The sequence below is a fragment of the Geotrypetes seraphini genome, chromosome 1 (assembly GCF_902459505.1).
Source record: "Geotrypetes seraphini chromosome 1, aGeoSer1.1, whole genome shotgun sequence".
Taxonomy (NCBI): Eukaryota; Metazoa; Chordata; class Amphibia; order Gymnophiona; family Dermophiidae; genus Geotrypetes; species Geotrypetes seraphini.
This window is the reverse complement of record NC_047084.1, coordinates 418,021,724-418,047,329: the sequence shown is the minus strand read 5'-3', so window position 1 is coordinate 418,047,329 and position 25,606 is coordinate 418,021,724. Positions and strand designations below refer to the sequence as shown.

Genomic DNA, 25,606 nt, shown 5'->3' with positions numbered 1-25,606 from the left:
ATGTAACATTTCTCTTCATGCATTCTGTAATTCGCTGATTGTCCAGCCTTCTTTTGATGTGAACCGCCTAGAAGTCGTTTGACTATGGCAGTATAGAAAAATAAAGTTATTATTATTATTAATTCATTCAGAACCTGTGCTGAGTTCCTTGTACCATGAGCCTTCATTCAAAATTACCCTGGGATTTTTTTTCTTCTTACTTTAGTAGACCCTCTCTTCTTTTCTACTGTTCCCAGTCTTGTCCTTGCAGCACTGTTGCTCAGGCTGAGAGTCATCCATCAAGGCTCCTTCTAGAACTCTATGCCTTAGGATTCATATCTAGAACCCCAAGATGTTGCCTTTATTGATAACCATGAGGCATGTGGAAGACTTGATGCAAGAATAGAAACAAGAGGCTCTCGGCATGACCTGGAAATAAACGTATTCATAACATCATTAATTTTAAAGTATAAGGAATATAGTTGGATTTCTGTGGTTGAGCAGCCTGTGTTCATTACATATACTTACCTATAATTCTGTCTAACAACATCCCTTAGAAAAATACATTTGTACAAAATGCAGTCAATTTTGCCGAATGAGATTTCATTGCTCTTATATTATATTTTGTTTTCAAAGAAAACATTTGAAGCTATAAAACGAACCCCTAGTTATGTTGCATTTGGAGGTGTCCATTAGATTGCACCATTTCTGATTGCTGTTTGTCTTTCTAGTTCACGGGTTGATGGTAATGGATCTTTAGCTTGTGCAGTCACACACCCTTATGTGAGGAAGTGATAGGTATTTGCTGGTAGATTTTAATCTTCATTAGCATAGGTGTTATCCAGAGGAGGTAATAAATAAACTGAGAGCTGATAATAGCTGTTGTCGGATATGGGTAAGTACAAGTTACAGTGAAACTCAACAAATCTTTCATTTTGTCGGTAGGTAAAACTTTGAATCCAAATTCTATTTTTTTAATATCCAAATAACCGTGCATGCTTACAAAGACCCCAGCCAATGTTTGAATAAAGATGATTTTATTCAAAGAATGTTTGGGGTTCCCTCGATCTGGGCAGGCTTGGTGGTGTAAGACCCTGTAAGTGAATGTTTGTGACTTTTGTTTACTGGAAGGGATGTTCAGTGATGCCTGGCAGTTACTGCAAGTTGTACTGTTCATTAAAATGGTGCTGAAATTAGTATCTAATTATACATCTCTGTGGATGATTTTTAAAAATCTGGAAATGCATACCCAAAAAATTTGTACTTCAGAAAAAAACAAGCAAAAAACTTGCATTAACTGCAGCCAGTGAACGTGTACAGTAGATAGATAAATATTTAGAAGCAAAATAATTATTTAAAAGAAGAAATAAAAAATAAATCACAGGTAGGTAATGTTGTTTTGAGGTTACATTTTCATTTTTGTCCCCCACATACCTTTTCACATTTTAGTTAACTTGTTCATTTTTTATTTCATTCACCTTACTAAGCCAAGGTGCATTTGATTATTTGAAGATTTAAATTTTAAACTTTAGTTCAATCTTTTTGGTTGTCCTTTATTCATTTCAGTTTTTATTTGTTTTGTTTGATTTGTTTTCCATGCTTTCTTTTCAATCATTCCTATCCTATCAACCCAACCCACTTCTAACCCACTACTGATATCAGAGCCATCAGCACCCCCTCAGAATATCAGATGCACCAGTCCAAGCTCTACTAGCATTTTGGTAAGTTGGCTGCCTCCACCAGTGGAAAAACAGAATGGCTTCATCACCAGATATTCTATTAAGTACATTGGAGTTGATGGCGAAGACAACAGTCCCCATGAAATTGTGGGCATTTCATCAAACACTACTCAATACTTTTTGGGACAGTTGGAAAAATGGACTGAATACCGAATTACTGTGACTGCCCATACAGATGTAGGACCTGGCCCAGAAAGCGTGCAAGTGCTAATTCGGACAGATGAAGATGGTATGTTGTCAACGTTACAACAGTTGCACTTTCACTATCTCTTGATCTTCTTTCTGTGCATTAGGCTAACGGGGGTTTCCTTTTTTTGCTCATCAACTTTTCCAGCACACCTGTATTTATCACTAACACTCTTTTGATCAAAGTCTGGGCTTGCTTCTTGTTTCCAATTTAAGTATATATAAACTGTTTTGCAGCTACTGTCTACTCTTCTCTAAGTGTCACAGTTCTTGGTATTTTTTTCTGTTATCTTCTTTTTAGTATTATTGGGGACTACTTTTGTATTTTTAACTTCTTGAGTCTTATGAACAATTGGCTCTGTTTTGCTTGGTACATTTTGCTACATCTTTTGGGAATTGATGCATTTTATACTTTTGCATCTTTGATCTACACTGTCAGAAAATAACAGAAGATGGCCCAATTGATCAACCCAGCTTTTTTATCCCCTGGAAAATGAAATCTTTTTAAAAATCTTACTGGTTGTTTTTTTTTTTTTCTTTCTTCTTTTTGATTATTCGTTTTATTTCACTTAAACCTTTGTGCTTTAATGCTTTGAATTTCAAAGCATCCTCCTTGGCTTTTTACATTTTTACATGTTTTTCTATTTCTCTAGTACTTTTTTCTTCCATGTTTTTTGCATCAGTCATGTTTTTTGATCTTTTCACTAAAAGATAGAGCAGATATGTTTGTCATTTTCATTGGCTGAAGCAACTTCCTTTTTTAAAAAGAAAAGTATATAGTTATATCTAGCTCTCTAAATAAAAAGGACAAGTGCCTGTAATTCTGTTTTATCAAATGATGTTGTTCCAGTTCCTAGTGGTCCTCCTCGCAAAGTCGAGGTTGAGGCTGTCAACTCTACATCAATAAAAGTGTCATGGCGTTCTCCTGTACCCAATAAGCAGCATGGTCAGATCCGAGGATACCAGGTGCATTATGTGAGGATGGAAAATGATGAACCCAAAGGTCAACCCATGCTGAAAGACGTCATGTTGGCCGATGCTCAGGTATGGAAATATAAAGATTAACTGTTTTAAATAAGATATAAATGTTATTATGAAATTATATTTAGTTTTTACAATGATTCTCCTTTTAAAGTCTTGCTAAGAATCTAACTAATTAATGCTTTGTTGTTCTCTACTATTGTAACAATTCTTGTTCATAGAGTTTGACCAAGAAAATCATGGAAGACTTCTAAATTTTATAATCAGTAATACTAAACATAATTGATGAATTTATATAGAACAATTATGTTTCTGATTTTTACGTGCTTCAATTATAAATAAAAAGGACCTCTTTTAGCAAATGACAAACATAAATTGCTTACTAAGGGCTCCTTTTATGAAGGCGCGGTAGTGGTTTAATATGTGTAATAGCACGCACTAAACCACCGACTGCGCTAACTGCTACTGCCTCCTCTTGAGCAAGCAGTAGTTTTCCGGCTAGCGCAGGGTAGCGCGTGATTAAAAGTCGTGCGTGTTAAAGCCGCTACCGCGGCTTCGTAAAAGGAGCCCTAGAACACAGATGTCTGTAGTTTTAATCAATTTAAAATTTTTAAATAGAAATCTTATTATCTTGCCCAACTCATATTTACAGTACGATTTCATATGGATACTGTATATTCAAAAAAGATAAATTGTCTTTCATCTTCATTAGAAATTTGCTGTATTATGCTCCTATTTATATATTTCCTGTTTCTAATATTTAAATTTATGAGACTATCAATTGAAAATCCAAGGAAATAATTAGTATTCAAAATAAGGACTCCTTTCTACAAAGTGACACTACTGATTAGTGGCACACTGAATGTGAAGAAGCCCTTTCAGTTCCCGTGGGCTTCTTCATAGTCAGCACATGTTAATCGGTGGTAATGCTTTGTAAAAGGATCCCTAAGAAAACACGTCCAGTAATTAGAAAGAAAACAAGAAAACTTACTGTATGTGGAACCAATATGATCCTTCTAGAAAGTCCCCATATTTAAAAAGGAGTAGCTCCATAAATAAGTGGAAGTGTTAGAGTTCACTTATAATATTAAAAAAAAAAAGAGAGAGCAATTACATCAATAAAGAAGATAATAATCTTAGCCGCATGAGTTCTAATTTGGAGCAAGTTTCTTTCCCTGGGTAGAAATGGTATGGCAGCTGTGGTAATCTATTCTTAAAGTTAATATGTAGAAATAAAACAAACACACACAAAAAAAATTCAAGTGATACCTTTTTTATTGGACTAACTGGAGCATGGTTGGATTAGCTTTCAAAGGTAATATTTCTTCTTCAGATCAGAGATAAGCAAATGAAGACAGCTATCAGTATATAAGAGTAAAACATCAGAGTATTTAAATGACAGTCATACCGGGAGGGGAGGATGGGAGACAGGGAGATAAGGAAGGGTGATATGAAGGTGTTTTGTAATAGAAGAGAAAGCCAGTATCTTTAAGTTCTGTCTGGTGGGTTTCAAAATGTTTTATCATTTTGATCTCAAAAGGTTTTGTGTTTCTGGATTGTCTTAAAATTTCCTTTTAATATTCTCACCATAAAATAATTGATGCAGTGTTCTGGTTTTCTGAAGTGTTGTCTCACAGAGGTTGGCATTGCAATTTTTAATATGGTATCTGTATAAATTAATCATAGTCTTTAGCATATGGCTTGTTTCTCTACATCTTTAACAATAAATGATATAAACTACATGTAAAGGATCCCCTTATGTTGAATATTTTAACTGAGGGGTCTTGTGAATTATGTTGGCAAAGTTTGCAGCTAGTTTTGTTGCCTGGAAGCTTAGAACACAACTCTGTCAGTTTGAGTGCGTCGGTTTTACGTAAAGACCCTTTGTTTTAATCCACATGCTCACTTTTAAGACCAGTAGGGACTCCTAAAGAAGACAATTGTGTCAAAATATGGACCATGTAGGGTCTATATGTTTCTAGAGGTTCCGGCCCTAGATATATTTATGTGGATTACTTGTTTGTCCCAATAAAGCCATCAACTTGGACATTGATTCTCCACAATTTTTTGTTTCACACTCACATTCTGTCACCATCCTCAAAGACCTGTAACATAAATAATCCACTACAACACAATTAAATTAATTGTGGCATAAAGTTTGGCTGCAGCTTTATTTTAAACTTTTTAACTTAGTCAACAAGCACAATCAACTTCAATAACATTTTCCACAAACCAATGCGGCTATCCCAACCTCCTTTTTCCCTCCCCCCAATGAGCTATTTGGTCACAAAATTAGTTTGTGTATTCTTGGCAAACCTTGCCAGTTCACAACATCATGACCCATGGTTTTGTTATGTCTCGACCCCCACTCATGGTGGTGGCGCTCACGAGTTTCCCCTTTTATCATCCCCCAACTTGTATATGAACTCTATATCTCAGCAATATAAACTTCCCCAACAATTCCCCAAATTTCACCCTCTCACAAATTGAAGCTGCACCCATCCCACCCCCAACCATCCAGCCTCCCTTTAACTCTAATGAAACAAACCATCCCACCAACCTACTTATAAAGAACCAACAACAGGGATGGGCGGGCAACACCTCACAAACCCTTTTCACACCCGACTGTCCCGACCTCCCTCCAGCCCCAGAATAAACATTCATCCCACCTAAACTTACATTCATCCTGACCAATCATTATTTCCATACACTGCTCCAATCATATTCCTCCACACACATTCTCTCTGCGTTTCCCTAACAACACACCCTTACCAATCATCCTGCTCCTTTCTTCCTACATTAATTTTAACTCTATCCTTCATTCAAATCCCCCCTCCCCCCTTCATCTCAGTTCGGCAATATTATGCCGAACGGGTGGGTCAGTTTTCTCTCCCTTGTGTGCAGGGAATGTGTTCTTTACAAGTTTCTTCTTCAGACTGAGTGGCTGTCAGAAGGCCAGCATGGGTAGAGCTAGGAATATTTCTTTCAGCAGTTCTAGAGAATGACACGGGGACAAATTTGTCCCCATCCCTACAGGAACTCAATTTCCACGTCCCATCCCCATGAGTTTTGTCACTGTCCCTCTCCCATTCCTGTAAGATCTGCCTTAACTGCACAAGCCTTGAACACTTATGATTTTAAAGTGTGTGAGGCTTATGCAGATGAGGGCGGAGCTTTGAGGAATGGGGCAGGGACAGGAAAAGAACTTGCGGGGACGGGATGAGAAAATGAATTCCTGCGGGGATGGGGAAAAATTTGTCCCCCCTGTCATTCTCTAAATAGTTTGTTCCCCTGGAATAGTGGCTGTAGATCTTTTATGATTTTCCTCAGTTTTTCCAGCTCTGGGTTGTATGTCACTATCAGGGGGATTCTCTCTGTGGTTTTTTTGCCTTTGTACTGCAATAGGTTTTCTCTGGGTATTTCAAGGGAGAAGGCAATATTCTTGGAGATGATTTTGGAGTTGTTACCTTTTTTGTTTAAAAGATTCAGTCAGGGTTTTGAAGTGAGGATCAGAGCAGATATGGTGCTATTGTTTAGCTTGGCTCTGTATGATGGATATTTTTTTGTGTGTGAGGGATGGAAGCTATTTGTATATATCCATTGTTAATGGAAACAGTGGTGCCTAGAAAGCTGACTTTCTCAGAAGAGTAGTCCATTTCCCTAGGTAGTAACAACAAGGTCTTTGGCTACCTTATATATTTCTCTGCTTCTTTCAAGTACATTGTCCTTTGCCTTTTCTTAATTTAACCAATTGGAACTGAAATTGCATAACACAAGGGGAAAGGCATAAAACCCCCCCAAAACAACTGATAAAGCCTAAGAATTATGCTCTAACTATATTTAAACTTCATCCTAAAATGCTTTGATATAAAGTACTTTCTTTGAATTCTTCTACTCTGGAATTAGAGTACTGACTATTACCGGTAGTTAATTTAGAGGGACAAAAAAATCAAAATACGCATCACGTACAGTTATGTGACCAAAAAACGAGACAGTGGAAAACATTAATGTTTTAGTATAATGAAATTTAGGATTCTTGTAACTTCAAAACCACCTAATTAACAAAATGTTGTTTTTATTTGTCCTCAGTATTATAGTGGCTGTAGAATATCTACATTCCTTTCCAAAATGTTCACCTTCTATTGCTTTATAGCTTGTAAGTAAAATGCATCAAAACAGTGTTTACATATCCACACATCCTACCCTACATCGGCAAAGTAGAAAATATCATCTGGAAGTTATTTGAAAAGTAAATAGAACTACTCAACTAGCTTAGTGTTCATCCCTTTCTTTATTGCAGAGATTAAACTCTGGCTGCAGAAATACAAATTGCCTTCAGAAGAGCTCACACTAGGGGCTCCTTTTACTAAAGTGTGCTAGCGTTTTTAGCGCACGCACAAAATTACCATACGCTAAACCGCGCAGTATGCTTCTAGAAAAACGCTAGCTCAATGCGGGTGTTAAGGTCTAGCACATGCTATTCCGCACGTTAAGGCCCCAATACACCTTTGTAAAAGGAGCCCCAAGTGAGTTGACCCTCGTCTGTGTTAAAATCAGTGACGTAGTAAGGGGGGGTGGGGGCAGACCGCCCCGGATACCGTCTTGGTGGAATGCCGGCACCTCTCCTCTTCTCTGCCCCCATACTTTTTTGTCTCTTTGCCGGTTTGAACAGCATCTCCAGCCTGCTGTTCACGCGGCCTCAGCTCTCCCTCTGAAATCACTTCCTGATCGCGGGACCAGGAAGTGAAGTCAGAGGGAGAGCTGAGGCTGGCATAAGCAGCAAGTTGGAGATGCTGCTCTCGTCAGCGAAGAGTTAGAGACACAGGGAGAAGGGAAGGTGTGAGCATGGCAGGGGATGGAAAAGAGGGCGGGGCACCACCACTCCCCGCTGTGCCACTGGTTAAAATGTACTGATTCATATTATAAGATAAATTCAAAATTCCTGTTAATTCTCTCTGTTGGACACTGCATTTTAAAACAAAGACCCAACCATGACCTCCAAGGATCTAGCAAGAAAAACAAACATTGGGACAAAGTTGTTAAAAGGCACAGGTTAGAGATAGGTATAAGAAAATTGTATCATCCTTCAAACATCAGAGGAAAATTGCTCAGAGAATTATCAACCATTATTGAAGATTGTATGGTACCACTAGGACCCTGCCTAGATCAGGTTGCCTATCCAAAATTGATGACTGATAAGGAGGAAGCTAGTTAGGGATGCAACCTATAACACAGTGACCATGGAAGCATACACTTCTTTCAAGGTTTTCAAGACTGGTTAAGATGTGCATGCGTCAACAATATCCCAAGCACTCCATAAATATGATAAGGTGACCCAAAGGGAGCCTATACTCAAGAATGCTCTTTGAATCCCTTAGGAAAAACATAAGCATTGCCGCTGCTGGGTCAGACCAGTGGTCCATTGTGCCCAGCAGTCCGCTCACGCGGCAGCCCCCAGGAGATACTGCTGCCATGTGGAAAAAAAATGTTAATTATCTGATAAAACTAATGGTAATGGTTTGCATGCAGGCCACAATTTTCATTTGGTGCAATCACAATGGAGCCCTGCTGTGATGCATGATAGCAGAAGTATCATGTTTTAGGGATGTTTCTAATTGGTGGGAGCTTGAACTCTTGTTAGGATAGAACGAACAACAAATTAAAAAAAGGATACAAGTATTATCGAGGAAAATTGACTGTCCTCTGACAATGGCCTAAAGGACACAGCTAAAGCTGCATTGGAGTGTCAAAGAAATAAAAAATATAAATGTCCTTAATTAGCCCAGTGTCACACCCATGCTCCTGAGCTGCGTTGCGAGCCCCTGGGATTGTGACAAAGTTATCTGGCCCGGCGTGTCCCTTACCACCAAGGGACCCTTCAGGACTTTGCCTGGCTTCTTATCAGCCTAATAAGGGCATGCAAGGGAAGAGTCCAAGTCAGAATGCATTAAATCTTAGCTTTATTATGGTTACTGGTTTCACCAGGCAAAAAGACAGGCTTCAGCTCAGCAGTTTCTAAACAAACAATATTCACCTTTGGCAAACATAAGCTTCCCAATCAGAGGCAAAACCCTCAAATCCAGTGTCCAGGTTTTGTAAGTAAAGCCTTATCATTCAGTCCCCTGCCTCTGGACTTTCTCAGTATTCTGATACATAGTCCTCTTCACCAGAGCAGGTAGTTTAAGAACATCAGTTTAGAACATTTACTAAGCTGCTTATGCTCCAGCAGCTGTGCCAGTTCATGGGCAGGTAAAGCCCAGAAAGGGGGAAAAAAAATTCCAAACAAAACTGAGCAACAAAACAGGCAAGCATGTCACATGGTTTATCTTCAGCTCAACGTTTCCTCAAACAAACTGTTGTTCTGTAAGTAGGCATAACACTCACATGCACAGGTTTTATAAGGAAAACTTAGCACAACCAAGTCTTTGGAGAAGTTTTCTTTTGGATAGCCTTGGCTCTGGGCTCTCAGAAGGTTTCCCTGCTTAGATGTTACTGCGATCAATTATGCACAGCTGTGGGGGAAGAACATACCTGGCTCAGCCCAGCAGCTAACAGGAAAATACCGCCAAACATTTGTTAGGCTCAAAATTAAAGCTCTCAGGCACAAACTTAAGGTTCAATATAAAAGGAGAGAAATACAAATCCCCTTCAAAAGCAAACACTGTCTTCTCTGGAGGCTCAGAGATTGTAGGCAAAGCCACAACACATGTCTCTCACTACATTTCAATATCCATGGGACAAGCCTCAGGTCCTACCAGACTTTCCTGTGTGTCCATTGCTTCCCCTGGGTTTTCTTCCCAACTCTCAGAGGCAGAAGCAAGCTCCTCTGCATCTATCATATGCCAGTCTGTATTATCAGACTCCCCCAGGTGAAGAGAGAGTGGCTGACTCTCCCCAGGTTTCCTCTCTCCAGTTTGCCTCCACTCTGCTTGCCCCCCTAGTGTTCTGCACTGCCTCGTTTTAAGCTGTGGAGAGACACTCCCCCTCAGCCTAGGTGGGGTAAGGGCCTTCCACACACAGGCTTGTTCCATCTGGCTAAGTGCAGGTTCCTTTACAGCCTTGACTCTTACATGGATAGGCTGCTGGAAAGGTAGTAATCTCCTGGCAGGTTTAGGGACAGGTTTAAACTGTGTGCAGCTTTCAAGCTTAACTTTTTCCTGCCCTGCCTCTTCTGACTCTACTTCAGTATCTGAGCAGTAGTGAGATAGCTCTGTAGTCTGTGCTTCTACTTGGTCAGCTCTCTTGCATAGGGGTATAGTGTATTTCTTCCTTATCCCTGTGGCAAAACACGGACCGGACTTGGGTTTGTCAGACAAAACCCGAAACGGACTTGGGTTTGTCACACCAGACAGAGCCCTAATCTCAATCTGACTGAAAATGTGTGGCAAGACATGAAGATCGCTGTCTTTAAAGAATGTGACAGAGTTTAAACAATTTGCCAAACAAGAATGGTCTTATAACTGGCAAATCTATGTGTGCAAAGTTGGCAAAACATACTCTAAAATATATATATATATATATATATATTTTTTTTATTTTTATTTTTTTTGGGGGGTGGAGTTATTCCTTTAATCAGCAGATGGTGAAATGGCTGGTTTATGTAACTTGATGTTAAACGAGAGCAACAGTGCCAAGCAACAGGCATTTGAAGATGCAGATCTCCCCTAAGAGCCATAGAAAACACATGTTGCTTCTGAGCAACAATGTCAAATAAAGGGTTGTGAACCTGGGCTGCCATTAAAATGTTATTTTACTGTTATCTCAAGTTATTAGTAGCTAGGTCTTGCTGCATAAAATGGGACATGGCCTAAAATAGTATGGGGCTCATAATCAAAACAGAAAAACGTCTAAAAACCGGCCTAAATCAGCACTTGGATGATCTAAAAGACAAATTATCCAAGTGCCGATAATCGAACTAGGCTTTAGATGTATTTAAAAACAATCTAGACCTTCACAGTGCTCCTGAACAACCAGAGCTAAAAGGGGCATGTCAGGAGGAGTGTTGAGGGCGGGACGTAGGCCATCCTAGACTTAGTCGTACTGCTATATACAACACTGCCTAGATGGAACCTGGATGTTGTGTCTTAGGCCATCTAAAACCAGGTCTAAGTCACAAGAAGGTATCCAAAGTGACTAGATAAGCACTGCAGACACAAAGTACATACCCCCACACACTGCCTCAGTGATCACTGACCACCCACCCCATAAAAATTGTAATAATAACTTTATATAACTGCCTCCAGAACATCAGCACCTGGCAGCCTGGCATAGGAAAGCCTAACAGAGCTGCAGAGATGTGGCTTGGGGGTGGGTTAGTGAACCATGGAGAGGAGGACCAAGGCCCATAAGTCACTCTAATCACTGCATTCATGATGAAAAATGTGCACCACCCAAAAAATCCCTAACCCTTTTGTACTGCCATATAAGTGGCTCCTGCAGCCATAAGGGTTATTGGGGTGGTAGATAGGTGGGTCTAGTAGATTTTGGGGGTGTTTTGGGGGGCTCACCATGACCTATAAAGGAGCTGTAGTGAGATGTTTATGTGGGACTCTTTTGGTGAAGTTTACAGCAGTGCCCCACTCTTCTGGTGCCATGCCTGGATGTCCATTCCATCACTTCTCTGGCCCCTCCGACACCCAAAATGTCTTTTTCTAGGCATTTGTGACTTGGACCAATTTATGGATGAAAATGGGGTATAAAGATGGAAAAAAAAAAAAAGTTGGATGTATGTTTCAAAAATGGTCTTTTTCCCATGTTTGACCTTGGGTGACTTGCAACTTAGGCCCAAAACAGACTTAGAGTTAGTGGTAAAATAAAATATCTTAACATTAGCTCATGGTGATAACTATAACCCTAAGTATTTATATTGTTGTCAAAGCTTTTTGTCATTAATTTAAATGTTGACTAAGGGGTTTGAATAATTATCCAAATGTCTCATTTCTCCCCACTCCCCTAAAAAAAAAATACTCTGAAAAATGTAGAGTATGGTGTGTTGATGAGTGAATAACACCATTTTGTATGCATACAAATCTAGACTGATCAACGAAATGAAAAATCTTCAGGTGGATGTGGAATTCTATAGCCACTTGTGTATGAACATAGGTTTAAATATAAACTAAGGCCAGACGTTTTGTCGCATACAAAACTCTTTTTTTAAAAAAAATTTAAAGTATATGATTAACAAGTCTGTTTTTAGTCTGCTGGTATTATTCATGGTGGCGCATTTGGAACTAAAAGATAATTTGAAGCATCACTTGGCAATGTGTTCTTCATTTGACTTCAGTCTAAATTGTAGTACAATACTGATTTTGTTTTGGCTAAAGTAGTCCTTTTAGATTAAATAAAGGAAATCATTCCTGTCTGTAGCTTTATTGCAAATGTCAATTTCTGAGTATAAAATTCCTCAACTTAGTAGCACACTGCTTCTGTTTGTTCATTTGAAAGAGTATAATTATTGTCCTAATTTGGTTTTAATTGTAAAATGTTAGTATTGAACAATCAGGGCCATAGTCTATAAATGGCACTGTATCTTGGGCGGCACTACCTAACTTTGGGCTCCTTTTACTAAGGTGCGTTAGGGCATTAACGCTTTGGAATAGCGCGCACTGAATTGCTGCGCACGCTAGACCTTAAGGCCAGCATTGAGCTGGGCTGGTGTTAGTTCTAGCCACGTAGCGTGCGGTGTAGCGTGTGGTAATATACTGCGTGCGCTAAAAAACGCTAGCGCACCTTAGTAAAAGGAACCCTTAATTTTTTAAATTAGTGCAGTAATTAACCATGTCATTTAAAATCGCTTAAAAAAGTAGGCGCTGGGAGGTGTCTACAGAATAGGCAACGATAGCACGTCTACAGCAGGATGCCTAATGGCACCTTCCATCTTAGGTGGGCTTTGTTAGGAGCAGAGCAAGACTTAGGCACCGTTTAGTTGTGATTCACTAAAGAACTTAGATACCTGCAATGTAGACCAGTATAATGCTAGCCAGGTGTTAGCTGTGATTCTTTTAATGGCGTCTTACAAAATCCACCCCTCAGGAATATATTTATTCAGAAATCCTTAAAATAAAATAAAAAAAATTGGAGCCTGCATCCTAAAGAATATGCTTGTATGTGTGTATTGGTCTGAAGGGGGCTTTTTAAAAACAGGCCCTTCATTTCTTGTTAATAATCTGTAATTCTGAATTTCAAGCTATTAAGAAATGGTAAAATGCCATCTTCAAAAGTAACAAAACAAGTATTGTAAAATCAAGTATTGTACAAGTATTGTAAAATAGGAGGCACTTCACTTGAGACCTGAAGGTTAAATTCAAAAAACTGTGGAGAAAAAAAGCCTCAAAATATAACCGACTGCCTTATGCACACAGTATTTAAATGCTGTCTCTTTCACATCACATCACATCTTTCACACTAAAATGCTATCTTCACCTTGGTTTCCTGGAGTGTAAAATAGAGAAAAGTATTATTGTTCTCATATTTCAGAGCAATTATTGCAAGACCTAGATGTTTTCTGATCAGTAAATTAATTTTCAAATCTAGCAAGGCTGGCCTCCAGAACTATCTAGTCCTTTAATGTGGTGAAAGTGCAATTAAACTTTGAAAAGGTCTACTAAACATGATTTTAGTATCATTGAGGAAGAGCTTCAAAAATATCAAAAGTATTCCACCTTGGTAGGATTGTTTTAAACTTTATAGTGTATACAGCAGGCCTTCTCAGACCTGCCCAGGGAACTCTACAGTCAGTCGTATTTTCAGGATATCCACAATGACTATGTTAATATGTTATTTAAATGTTCTCCCGTGCTGCCTTTTATGGTATCATTTGTATTGTACTAACATTTATCATATTCCTGTTATATGGTTGTTCTAGAATTCTGTTAAATGTGCATATTTCTGATAGTTTCATAGTTTATTTATAGTCCGCATTTAATAAGGTGGATTATAACCTTACACACATAAAAATTTACAAAACTACATAAAATTTTATGATACAAAAAATCACATATAATCCTCTATCATAATGAAACGTCAATAGCCACATTTCATCTTACAAAATAAATGACGTGTCAAACATTTTCTTAAAATTACACAAGTCCTTTCGCTATCTAATATGAACTGGTATCTTCTTCCATTCAATTGGACTGCGCAAGAGAACATACTAGCTCTCACTGTTTCCAAATGCAATTTCTTTTGAGATGGCATATCCAAATCAAAATGTCCTGCATGTAATGCATGAGAGAGCGCATACAGTAACACAGTCCTGCAGATATTTTGGTGGCAATCGATGCGTACTCAAATAGACTAACAATAACAACTTATATTGAACTCTATACACCATTGTCAACCAATATAGAGTAGCACAAAGAGGCAAGAGAGATGTCAAAACCAACCAACAGTTACATTTATTCAAAGCATCCTCTATAATAAAACCCTAAGCGCGTATGCGCACTTAGGAGGCCGTGACCCTGCCGCTGTGATGTGTGCCAAATTCGATTTCAGGCACGTGGGGCGGCTTGCGGCACGTGCAGCAGTTTGAGCGGCGGTGGTGGTTTGAATCCTGCGCTGCCACTGCCGGAACGCCTCTTCTCACCCCCAGATCAGCAAACACAGCAGCTGCGTGACATTTGCTAGGCTGGCCCACTTCGATAATGCGAGGTGGCCAGCCTAGCAAAAGCCCCGAGGCTGCCCAGGCCGGCGGATGCTGGACAGGGGAACAGGTAAGAGGTGCTGCTGGACAGGGGGGAGGTAAAAGGAAGGGAGAAGGGCTGCTGCTGGACAGGGGGAGCAGCAGGCAAGGGGTGGTGGTGGACAGCCAAGGAAAGAGAGAGAGAGAAAGAAAAAAGACAGACAGATAGACAGAAAGCGGCCAAGGAGAGAGAAAGAAAGAAAGACACACACACACAAATCTATTCTAGCACCTGTTAATGTAACAGGCTTAGAGACTAGTAAATTATAAAACAGCAGCAGTCCTAGGTCTTGAAAAAAACATATGAAGTACCAAAAATGGAATCCTAGGAAAGTCCCAACCAAGATCCAGGTTTTGGCAACTGTTGCCTTCCTCAGGGTACAATATATAAACTGTAATTAAATGGAACAAAATGGGATATGAACATCAAAGCTTAGGCAAAAACAATAGTAAGACAAAATGGCATATAACATTGAAAGTGAAAGCACAAATAAAACCAATAAAATCATCATTGGAAGATAACCATCCAAGCATGAATAAATAAAACACAGAAGCACATAAAAAGTGAATATGACATTAATAATGCAAACATAATTTGACATTTTATGGATAATGGAATATTGAGTAACTTGCAATGCATGTATTGTGTAGGAAGACATCCCTAAAAAGACAGTAGTCCAGTAGTCCATGCTAGATAACACCACAGCTGGAAGAACCTGTTTGTAATCATTACCTAAAATATATTTCCTAAGATTACTTAACATCCGTAACTTAAAATAAATTTTTCTTATCATAGCCTGAACACGTGGTTTAAATGTTAACTGTGAATCCAAAATTACACCCAGATAGCAAACTTCTCTGTATTGATTCATAACCACTCCCAACACATTTACTGGGATTTAGAAATCTAAAACGGAGTCTCTTGAGAGAAGCATTAGCTTTGTTTTGGAGACATTCAACATTAATCCATTATTAATCCTATTAGTTTTGTGGGTTTTTTTTTTACTAATCATATTACTACATAGGTTTCAATTTGCCATTTCCAAGTTTCCTTCATTGATTGTATTTAAACTTGTATTTGGTCATTTTAAAATTGTTTTGCTGTTTATAAAATTGAAATTTTTATGTTCAACTGTACCTGCTGTACACAGCTTTGACTGAATCTCTTCATAATGGCAGTGGAAATCCCAATACATAAAATCTGAATGTACTAGATTTCCATTGTATACAATTGTATCTCGTATGATTTCATTGTGGATATTCTAAAATCCAGACTGTGAAGTTCCTAGAATAGGCTTGGGAATCCCTGGAATATAGTCTGCATTTAAGGCTTTTTGTTTTCTAGTCCCTTAAAGAAAACACTGACGTGATCAAATGAAAGAGAACTTTTTTTTTCTTTTTCTATTCTACCATGAATGGTTTTCTAAGAAATTTCTGCATAAAAATTAGATCTATGTTCCGCAGTAGCTTTCTATGTTCTTAAATGTTCTCTAGACAGTTATTAGAGCTCCTTTTACTAAGGTGCACTAGCGTTTTTAGCGCATGCAGCAGATTAGCGCACGCTAACCCCATTAGCATCTAGCGCGTGCGGCATTGTAGCTCGCGCTATCCGCGCATTATGCCCTAACGCAGCTTAGTAAAAGGAACCCTTAATGTGTGGTAGGCCAAGCATATATTAATTTTGTTTGTTCTGTCCATGGCGGATCTAGGGATTCTTAGTTATCTACAATTTTTAGTTGTTGGCATACCACTTAAAGGATAACAAACTTCTGTAAACATGACGTGAACTAGTAAATCAGCCAACCAGGCCTTATACCTACTTCTAGAAGGCATTAAGGGCTAGATTTACTAAAGTGCACCATTGTATTAGAACATACTAACACTATTGTTAGTTAATAGGTTCCTTTGCATAAAGCAAAGACCCAACTATTGAGCAAAAAGGATCTGGCAAAATAACTCAGGGGCAAAGCTGTTTAAAGGCACAGATCAGGAATGGGGGGAGGGGGGGGAGATTGTGGCACAGTGGTTAAAGTTACAGCCTCAGCACTCTGAGGTTGTGGGTTCAAACCCGCGCTGCTCCTTGTGACCATGGGCAAGTCACCTAATCCCCCTATTGCCCCAGGTATATTAGGTAGATTGTGAGCCCGCCGGGCAGACAGGGAAAAATGCTTGAGTATCTGAATAAATTCACGTAAAACCATTCTGAGCTCCTTTGGGCAAAAAGTATAGAAATTGAATAAATAAGAGAACTGTAAAATTCTTGAATATTGCTCATTGGATGGTCAAGACAAGCTTGCTGTCCATCATGGAGTTAGGGTAGCTTTTGTAGCTAATTTCTCTAAGAACATAAGAACATAAGAAGTTGCCTCCACTGGGTCAGACCGAGGTCCATCTCGCCCAGCGGTCCGCTCCCGCGGCGGCCCATCAGGTCTGCGACCTGTGAAGTGGTTTCTGACCACTTTTATAACCTACCTCAAGTTCTATCTGTACCCCTCTATCCCTTTATCCTCCAGGAACCTATCCAAACCCTTCTTGAACCCCTGTACAGAGTTCTGGCCTATCACTTCCTCCGGAAGCGCGTTCCATGTGTCCACCACCCTCTGCGTAAAAAAGAACTTTCTAGCATTTGTTCTAAACCTGTCCCCTTTCAATTTCTCTGAGTGACCCCTAGTGCTTGTGGCTCCCCTCAGTTTGAAGAATCTGTCCTTATTTACTCTCTCTATGCACTTAAGGATTTTGAAGGTTTCTATCATGTCCCCTCTAAGTCTCCTCTTCTCCAGGGAGAACAGCCCCAGCATTTTTAACCTGTCAGCGTATGGAAAATTTTCCATACCTTTTATCAGCTTAGTCGCCCTCCTCTGCACTCCCTCGAGTACCGCCATGTCCTTCTTGAGGTACGGCGACCAGTATTGAACACAGTACTCCAGGTGCGGGCGCACCATTGCGCGATACAGCGGCATGATGACTTCCTTCGTCCGGGTTGTGATACCCTTTTTGATGATACCCAGCATTCTGTTTGCTTTCTTTGAGGCTGTCGCACATTGCGCCGATGGTTTCAGTGATGAGTCGACCATCACCCCCAAGTCCCTTTCCAGGTTACTCACCCCTAGCAGTGTTCCCCCCATTTTGTAGATGAACATCGGGCTCTTTTTCCCTACATGCATGACCTTGCATTTCTCCACGTTAAAACTCATTTGCCACTTTATTGCCCAGTCTTCCAGTCTCGTTAGGTTCTTTTGTAGGTCTTCACAGTCTTCCGTGTTTCTAACCCTGCTGCAGAGTTTGGTGTCATCAGCAAATTTGATAACCTCACATTTTGTCCCCGTTTCCAGATCATTAATAAATATATTGAATAGTAGAGGTCCCAGCACCGACCCCTGCGGAACTCCGCTCGTGACCCATTGCCAATCCGAGTATTGGCCCTTGACTCCAACCCTCTGTTTCCTGCCCGCTAGCCAGTGTTTGATCCATCGGTAGATATCCCCTTGCACCCCGTGGTTCCACAGTTTTTTAAGTAGCCGTTCATGTGGTACCTTGTCGAAGGCTTTTTGGAAGTCAAGGTAAATGATGTCTATGGATTCACCCTTATCCATCTGACTGTTTATTCCCTCAAAGAAGTACAGCAAGTTCGTGAGGCACGACCTTCCCTTGCAGAAGCCATGCTGGCTCGCCTTCAGTTGTCCATTGTTTTCTATGTGTTCGCAGATTGTGTCCTTTACCATTGCTTCCATCATCTTTCCAGGAACCGAGGTCAAGCTCACAGGCCTGTAGTTTCCCGGGTCACCCCTTGATCCCTTCTTAAAGATGGGCGTGACATTTGCTATTTTCCAGTCCTCTGGGATCTCCACAGTTTTTAGGGAGAGGTTACATATTTGGCGAAGTGTCTCTGCTATTTCGTTTCTCAGTTCTTTTAGTACCCTTGGGTGGATGCCGTCCGGGCCTGGTGATTTGTCGCTCTTTAGTCTGTCTATCTGTCTGAGGACATCCTCTTTGCTTACCTCTAGTTGTACCAGCCTTTCGTCGTGTTCTCCGTTTATAATCACCTCGGGTTCTGGGATATTGGATGTGTCCTCTCTGGTGAAGACTGACGAGAAGAATTTGTTTAACCTTTCAGCTATCTCTTTTTCCTCCTTTATCGCTCCTTTCCTGTCTCCGTCGTCCAGTGGTCCCACTTCCTCTCTGGCTGGTTGTTTCCCTTTCACATACCTGAAGAAGGGTTTGAAGTTTCTTGCTTCTCCTGCCAGTCTTTCCTCATATTCTCTCTTTGCCTTCCTGACCTCTCGATGACATTCTTTCTGGTGTCTTTTGTGCTCTTCCTGGTTTTCTTTTGTTGGATCCTTTTTCCATTTCTTGAAGGATGATTTCTTGTCACTTATCGCCTTTTTAACTGCAGATATTATCCATGCTGGGTTTCTAGTTCAATTTTTTTTGCACCCTTTCCTAAACCTTGGGACGCACAGGTCTTGTGCCTCGAGCACTGTGCCTTTAAGCAGTGTCCAGGCTTCCTTTACGATCTTCACCTTCCCTGAGTTGCTGTTGAGCTTTTTTCCTACCATTTTCCTCATGTCCTTGTAGTTTCCCTTTCTGAAGTTGAGTGCTGTCGTTTTGGTTCTTTTCACCTTTGATGTTCCCATGTTTAATTTGTACTGGATCATGTTGTGATCACTGTTCCCTAATGGTGCTATTACCACCACTTCCTTTGCGGGTCCTTCTAGCCCGTTGAGGATTAGGTCTAGCGTGGCATCCCCTCGCGTTGGTTCCGTGACCAGCTGCTCCATGAAACAGTCCCTTATCGCCTCTAGGAATTTAGTTTCTCTCGTGCAATTTGAGTGTCCAATGTCCCAGTCTATTCCCGGATAGTTGAAATCCCCCATAACCACCACCCTTCCACTTTTGCACTCCTGCCTCAGTTCGGCCTCCAGTTCCAGGTCGTTTGCTTCTGACTGTCCTGGCGGGCAATAGTACAATCCCAATTTGATGTCAGCTCCTTCCCCTCCTGTCAGCTTAACCCATAGTGACTCCAGACTGTCCGCCCTTATTGTTGTTTCTGTTCTGGATGAGGGAATGGAGTCCTTTATATACAGTGCTATTCCTCCCCCCTTTTTGTGTGCTCTGTCCTTCCTGTAGAGTTTATACCCTGGAAGGGCCACATCCCATTTGTTGTCCTCTGTCCACCATGTCTCTATGATTCCTATTATGTCTATGTCCTTATTTCCGGCTATAACTTCTAGCTCCCCCATTTTAGTCCTTAGGCTCCTAGCATTTGTATATAGGCAATTTAAGTCCCAGTTTGTTACCTTTTCTTTTGGATCTACTCTTGATTTGTTGCTCCTGCTGGTCTCCTCACGTGTTGCCTCCTGTGGTGTGTCTATCCCGTCCTCTGCCCGCTTTTTTGTTCTTTGATAGCCCTCTGGGTCCTGCTGTTTCCTCCTTGTCTTACTCTTTAATTCTAGTTGCCTCTCGGGTCCCTGTGCTGCATCTTTGGGTTTATGTCCATAAAGTGTCCATTTTGTCTCTAGTCCACTATCGCCATTTTTTGTTTCAGTATCCTTGCTTGATACTGTGGTCCGATGTGTCGAGGTCAGATCGACTATCGGCTTTCCCCTTGTTATCAGTTTAAATTCATGTCTATGCAGGTCTGGATGTTACGTGCCAGCATCCTCGTCCCAGCCGTGCTCAAATGCAGTCCGTCTCTCCTATAGAGCTTGTTTTTCCCCAGGAAGGTTGACCAGTTCCGTACAAAGAGGAAACCCTCCTCGTCACACCATCGCCTCAGCCATCCATTTGTTGCTTGCAGCTCGGTCTGCCTCTTCGCATCTGCTCTTGGTACTGGCAGGATCTCTGAAAAGGCTATCTTCCCTGTTCTCAGCTTCAGCTTCCTCCCCAGGATCTTAAACTGCTCGGTCAGTGTAGTCATGTTGAAATTCCTTCTGCTGACGTCATTTGTTCCGACGTGGATTATCACTGCTGTGTCCTCTGTCTCAGCTCCCTCCATGATACTCTCGATTCTGTCGGAGATGTCCTTTGTCCTCGCCCCTGGGAGACATGTCACCAGTGTTCCCGCTAAGGTGTGCTGGCCTGCGCGCGCGCACAAAATATTACATCGCAGCGCAAAGTTTCTCTTCACAGCGCACACACGCGTCGCAAAGGTAAGGGGAGGTGAGGTAAGGGGACGCATTGGGGGGATTGCACTTCCCCACAATTGCCATGCTTCGGTTCCTCTTCTTCCTTCCTTCCTCCCCCCCCCCCCCCGCGGGACCCTGCGGCACCATCAACTCTTACTCCCTCTAATGTCGGCCCTGCAGCTCCAGACTTCCTCGCACCTTCTCCCCTCCCCCTTTGGATCGCTATTATTTTAAATGTTATAGCCGCGGAGCTGTATCCATCAGTGGAGATGTCTAACCTCGGCCTGCCCCGGAACTCTTACTGCAACAGTGACTTCCTGTTCCTGCCTAGACGGGCGGCTGCTGCAGTAAGAGTTCCGGGGCAGGCCGAGGTTAGACATCTCCACTGATGGATACAGCTCCGCGGCTATAACATTTAAAATAATAGCGATCCAAAGGGGGAGGGGAGAAGGTGCGAGGAAGTCTGGAGCTGCAGGGCCGACATTAGAGGGAGTAAGAGTTGATGGTGCCGCAGGGTCCCGCGGGGGGGGGGGGGAGGAAGGAAGGAAGAAGAGGAACCGAAGCATGGCAATTGTGGGGAAGTGCAGAGCTGCAGGGAAGAGTGTTGCGGTACCCAGCTGGAGGGAGAAGGAAGATGAGGGAGGGAATTAAAGGAGATGCCAGGGCTTGGAGCATAGGAGGAAGGTATGCCAGTCTAAGGGAAAAGGAAGGGGGAGATGTGAGAGCATGGAGGGGGAACGAAAGATGGAAGAAAAGGAAAGGAGAGAGATGCCAGAGAATCAGGGAAGGGGAGATACCAGACTATGAGGAGAGGTGTGGGAGAGGGAAGGCGAGGAGAGAGATGCCAGACCAATGGGGTGAAAGGAGAGATGGAAGGGGGAGGCATACAGTTTCTGGAAGGGGCATAGAAGGAGAGAAGATGCCATATAGGGGAAGAGAGACGGCAGACAGTGAATGGAAGGAAGAGAGTTACAAGAAGATGAGGAAAGGAGAAACCACAGAAGACAAAGGTAGAAAAAAATTTCTATTTATTTATTGCTTTAGGAGACATGTGTCACTGTTTCTGTGAAGCATTGTATGCAGAGTCCAGCTTCTTGCTGGTTCAATTTAACCTTTGTCTATGTATTTTTATTTTATCCCCCCTTTTACAAAACTGTGAAGCGTTTTTAGCACCAGCCTTGGTGGTAGCAGCTCTGATGCTCAGAATTTTATGAGCATCAGAGCTGTTACCTCCGTAGCTAAAATCCACACTACAGTTTTGTAAAAGAGGGAGGGGTTAGTTTGTGATTACATATTCCTTACTAGGCGAAGGTGTTTTCTGTGTTCTGTGTGTTCGAAAGACATGGTTTTCTGTTAGGATTGACGGTGTAGGATTGATCTGTGCTGGTCTGGCTTGTTTAGTTTTACAATGGGTGTATTGATGTACTGCTCACTGCAATATGTAAGATGCTGCCTTTTCCTAGGTACTCATGTGTGACGTGTGGTTTGTTACTAAAAATCATGTTTTTTCTTACAGATGGGGGGGGGGTGCCAAAAAATGATGGGCCCCGGATGTTACATATGCTAGGTACGCCACTGTATGTAAAGATACCAGAAAGCTGGCGTAGCAAAAACTTCTAAGTTTTGAGTATTTAACCCTCCCACAATCTCACGGGCACTCGTTTCAAGTTTATTGAGATTTTGATTTAAACGCAATATCAAATATTTTCAATGCGTATAACAAAAATAAATTTGGGGAAATAAATAAAACCATTTGAACCAGTGTTCCCGCTAAGCTGCGCTGGCGTGCGCTGGCGCACAAAATATTACATCGCAGCGCACACGTTTCTCGTCACAGCGCACGATCGGAAGAGGCGTACGGCAGATGGCAGGGCGGCGAGAGGAGAATCGGGCGAGTTGGCTCATAACTTGCTGGCGCCCGATATTTTTGGCTCACGGTGAAAAAAGTTTGCTCACAACACCCGCCCGCTTAGAGGGAACACTGCATGTCACTAGGCGATCAGCTCTGCCTCCTGCTATGTGACTGCCCACCTCTCTCAGGATTGAATCTCCCACCACGATAGCAGATTTTCCTCTCCTCAGCTTCCTCCTGGGTCTCAGGTCTGTGTCGATGATTGGATCCTCCAATCCTTCCTTCTCCTGGTTGATTCCTCCGCAAGGTTCCTCTCTCTCGGCTCCTGGTGGGTCCTGGTGGGTCCTGGTGACTCCTGGCGGGTCCTGTCCTCCATCCGTTTGTTCCCTTCTGAAGAGCGGGTGATCCTGTATTTCTACCATCTTGCAGGCCTCCTCGATGAATCTTTCGAGCTCTCTGACCTGTTCGTGGATGTGGTTATCTCTGCTGGTGTCCTCGGTTGGTTCAAATTCCCTTGGTTCCTCTATGGAGCGGAGTCCCTCTAGCTCCTGTACTTTGACCTGTAGTCTCCCGATCTCCTTCTTTAGGCTAGCCAGTTCCTGACATCGACTGCATATGTAGGCCTGCCTCCCGGAAGGGAGGTAGTCATACATGTGACAGTCAATGCAGTATACTGGAAAGCTTCGCTTGCCTTCTGCTGCCTCCATAATTCCTTCCATGTGATCTAAAGTTGGTGAGCTGGAGTGTGCCCGACGTGTAGCTAGATGGAGAAGTAGAGAGAGAAGAAAAAAAGTGAGTATAGAAGAAGGTGAGTATAGAAGAAAGGATAGATTATTTTATTTTTTTTTTCATATTTTTTGAATTTAATTTGGAAGATTGAAGGTTGAAAATTGAAGTTGCTGCTGAGTAGCCTGGCTCCTGGCTCCTTCTCTCGGCTTCTTCGCTAAGGCGCCCTCGCTAAGGCGAGCGCCTTTGCTGCTCGCCTTCGCTGTGCGCCGAACGGCCGCGCGCCGTTGGCCCCTCCCCTTTTAAGGGGGAGTTTCTGTGGCTGATGTCAGGGGTGGGCGGAGCTAACTCTCGCCGATCCCCTTAGTCTCCTGCCTCCTCTCTCCCCTTCTCAGCTTCGGTTTGCCTTCCTTCCTTCTGCTTTTGTCCTAAATCCTCTGTCTCTCTCCTCTGCTTTCTCCTGCTTGCCTTCTTATCTTGCAATGTGCTCCGGAGATTGGCCCCTCCCCTTTTAAGGGGGAGTTTCGGTGGCTGATGTCAGGGGTGGGCGGAGCTAACTCTCGCCGATCCCCTTAGTCTCCTGCCTCCTCTCTCCCCTTCTCAGCTTCGGTTTGCCTTCCTTCCTTCTGCTTTTGTCCTAAATCCTCTATCTCTCTCCTCTGCTTTCTCCTGCTTGCCTTCTTATCTTGCAATGTGCTCCGGAGATTGGCCCCTCCCCTTTTAAGGGGGAGTTTTGGTGGCTGATGTCAGGGGTGGGCGGAGCTAACTCTCGCCGATCCCCTTAGTCTCCTGCCTCCTCTCTCCCCTTCTCAGCTTCGGTTTGCCTTCCTTCCTTCTGCTTTTGTCCTAAATCCTCTATCTCTCTCCTCTGCTTTCTCCTGCTTGCCTTCTTATCTTGCGATGTGCTCCGGAGATTGGCCCCTCCCCTTTTAAGGGGGAGTTTCGGTGGCTGATGTCAGGGGTGGGCGGAGCTAACTCTCGCCGATCCCCTTAGTCTCCTGCCTCCTCTCTCCCCTTCTCAGCTTCGGTTTGCCTTCCTTCCTTCTGCTTTTGTCCTAAATCCTCTGTCTCTCTCCTCTGCTTTCTCCTGCTTGCCTTCTTATCTTGCAATGTTACATAAAATCTCAGCTGAGACACTTTTAGCATCTGAAAGACTCTTAAGTCCTCTTACTGATTCAGTCTCCTTGAAATGTACTTTTATATTGCCCTCATGCATCTACAGTGGTATCACTTGAAGAATTAACTTGAATTATCTAAGAAGCTTGTCTTTCCTCAGGCCCTCTCGCTGTCTTGGAGGTTGTCGCCCACCAGGCCTCTAGTCAGGACAGCAGAGGGCGCTGGTGGGGACTAGATTTGGATCCCTGGCGTGTTCCCCTGGAACTAGGTAACCTTTAGGAGTGAGCACTGGCCTGGGAGCTTGCCCAGGACCAGCTGGTATGCTGGCTGTAGTAGCCAAAAACACCACCATACAAAACAGTCGGTGTAAAGAAAAAAATAATTTTTATTCAACCCTTTTACTGGGCTCAAGTCAGAATGGCCAGTTTGGCAATTATAAAACACAAAGAAAATCCAAATCAAGTTTTTCATGAAAAACACAAAAAATACAGTCTTTTCCTAGCAATGCAATAAAACTCACAGAAAAGCGGATAAGGCTAAACAGGGAGATGGTAGACAGCAAACTTCACCACTGAGCTATAGTTGTTGCAATTACTTGCGCTGCAGATGATCTCTGGGGTTTCATCAGACCCAGTGATAGCTTTATGCAGGTAAGTACTGCAGAACAGGTAGTTGTCCCTTTCTCCTGGCTGAAGTAGTGAGTGTGGTCCAGCTTACTTACAAGAGAGAAAGTTTACACATTAGCATTCCAGAAAATAAAATGAATGACAATCTTTTGGGCCTGACTTGCTTGGCTCTGGAAACCTCGTCTCCAGATATACATTCCCTAATAGCCCGGCTGCACTTACTGCCAAACTGAGCAGTAAGAAAAAAAAAAAAAAAAAAAACCCTCACAGCCAAAAGAAATGCAGTGAAAGAAAACTTCCCACGCTGATAGGGGGAAAAACAGAAAAACCAAAACTCCCCCAAAACCAGCTTCTTGCTTCCTCTTGTAGAAGCTTCTGCTTCCCAGCCCTAGTTTAAACAAACAAGCAAAGAAGAAGAAAGAAAAAAAAAACCCCAAACAATCCAAAACAGTTCAAAGACCTTTCAGGGACCCACCTCCATAACTTCAGGAAGGTAACTGACCTCCTCTGGCCCACAGGTGGTATCCATAGCTTCCCAATCTGGTGGTTCCATGGAGGTTTGGGGTGAAACCAGTCCCTCCTCAAGCATGTCCATC

The 25,606-nt window shown here is 42.2% G+C and overlaps 1 protein-coding gene across 12 annotated transcripts in view; it reads left to right on the top strand.

Moving 5' to 3' along the window:
- The window catches only part of PTPRD (protein tyrosine phosphatase receptor type D), a 1,247,124-nt gene that overhangs the window by 702,881 nt on the left and 518,637 nt on the right, over positions 1-25,606 (top strand). For all 12 annotated transcript variants that reach the window (XM_033918844.1, XM_033918800.1, XM_033918751.1 and 9 more), the window contains 2 exons: positions 1,642-1,947; positions 2,755-2,948. In XM_033918844.1, coding sequence (XP_033774735.1) covers positions 1,642-1,947; positions 2,755-2,948 — 500 coding nt within the window. The remainder of the gene's footprint in view (positions 1-1,641; positions 1,948-2,754; positions 2,949-25,606) is intronic.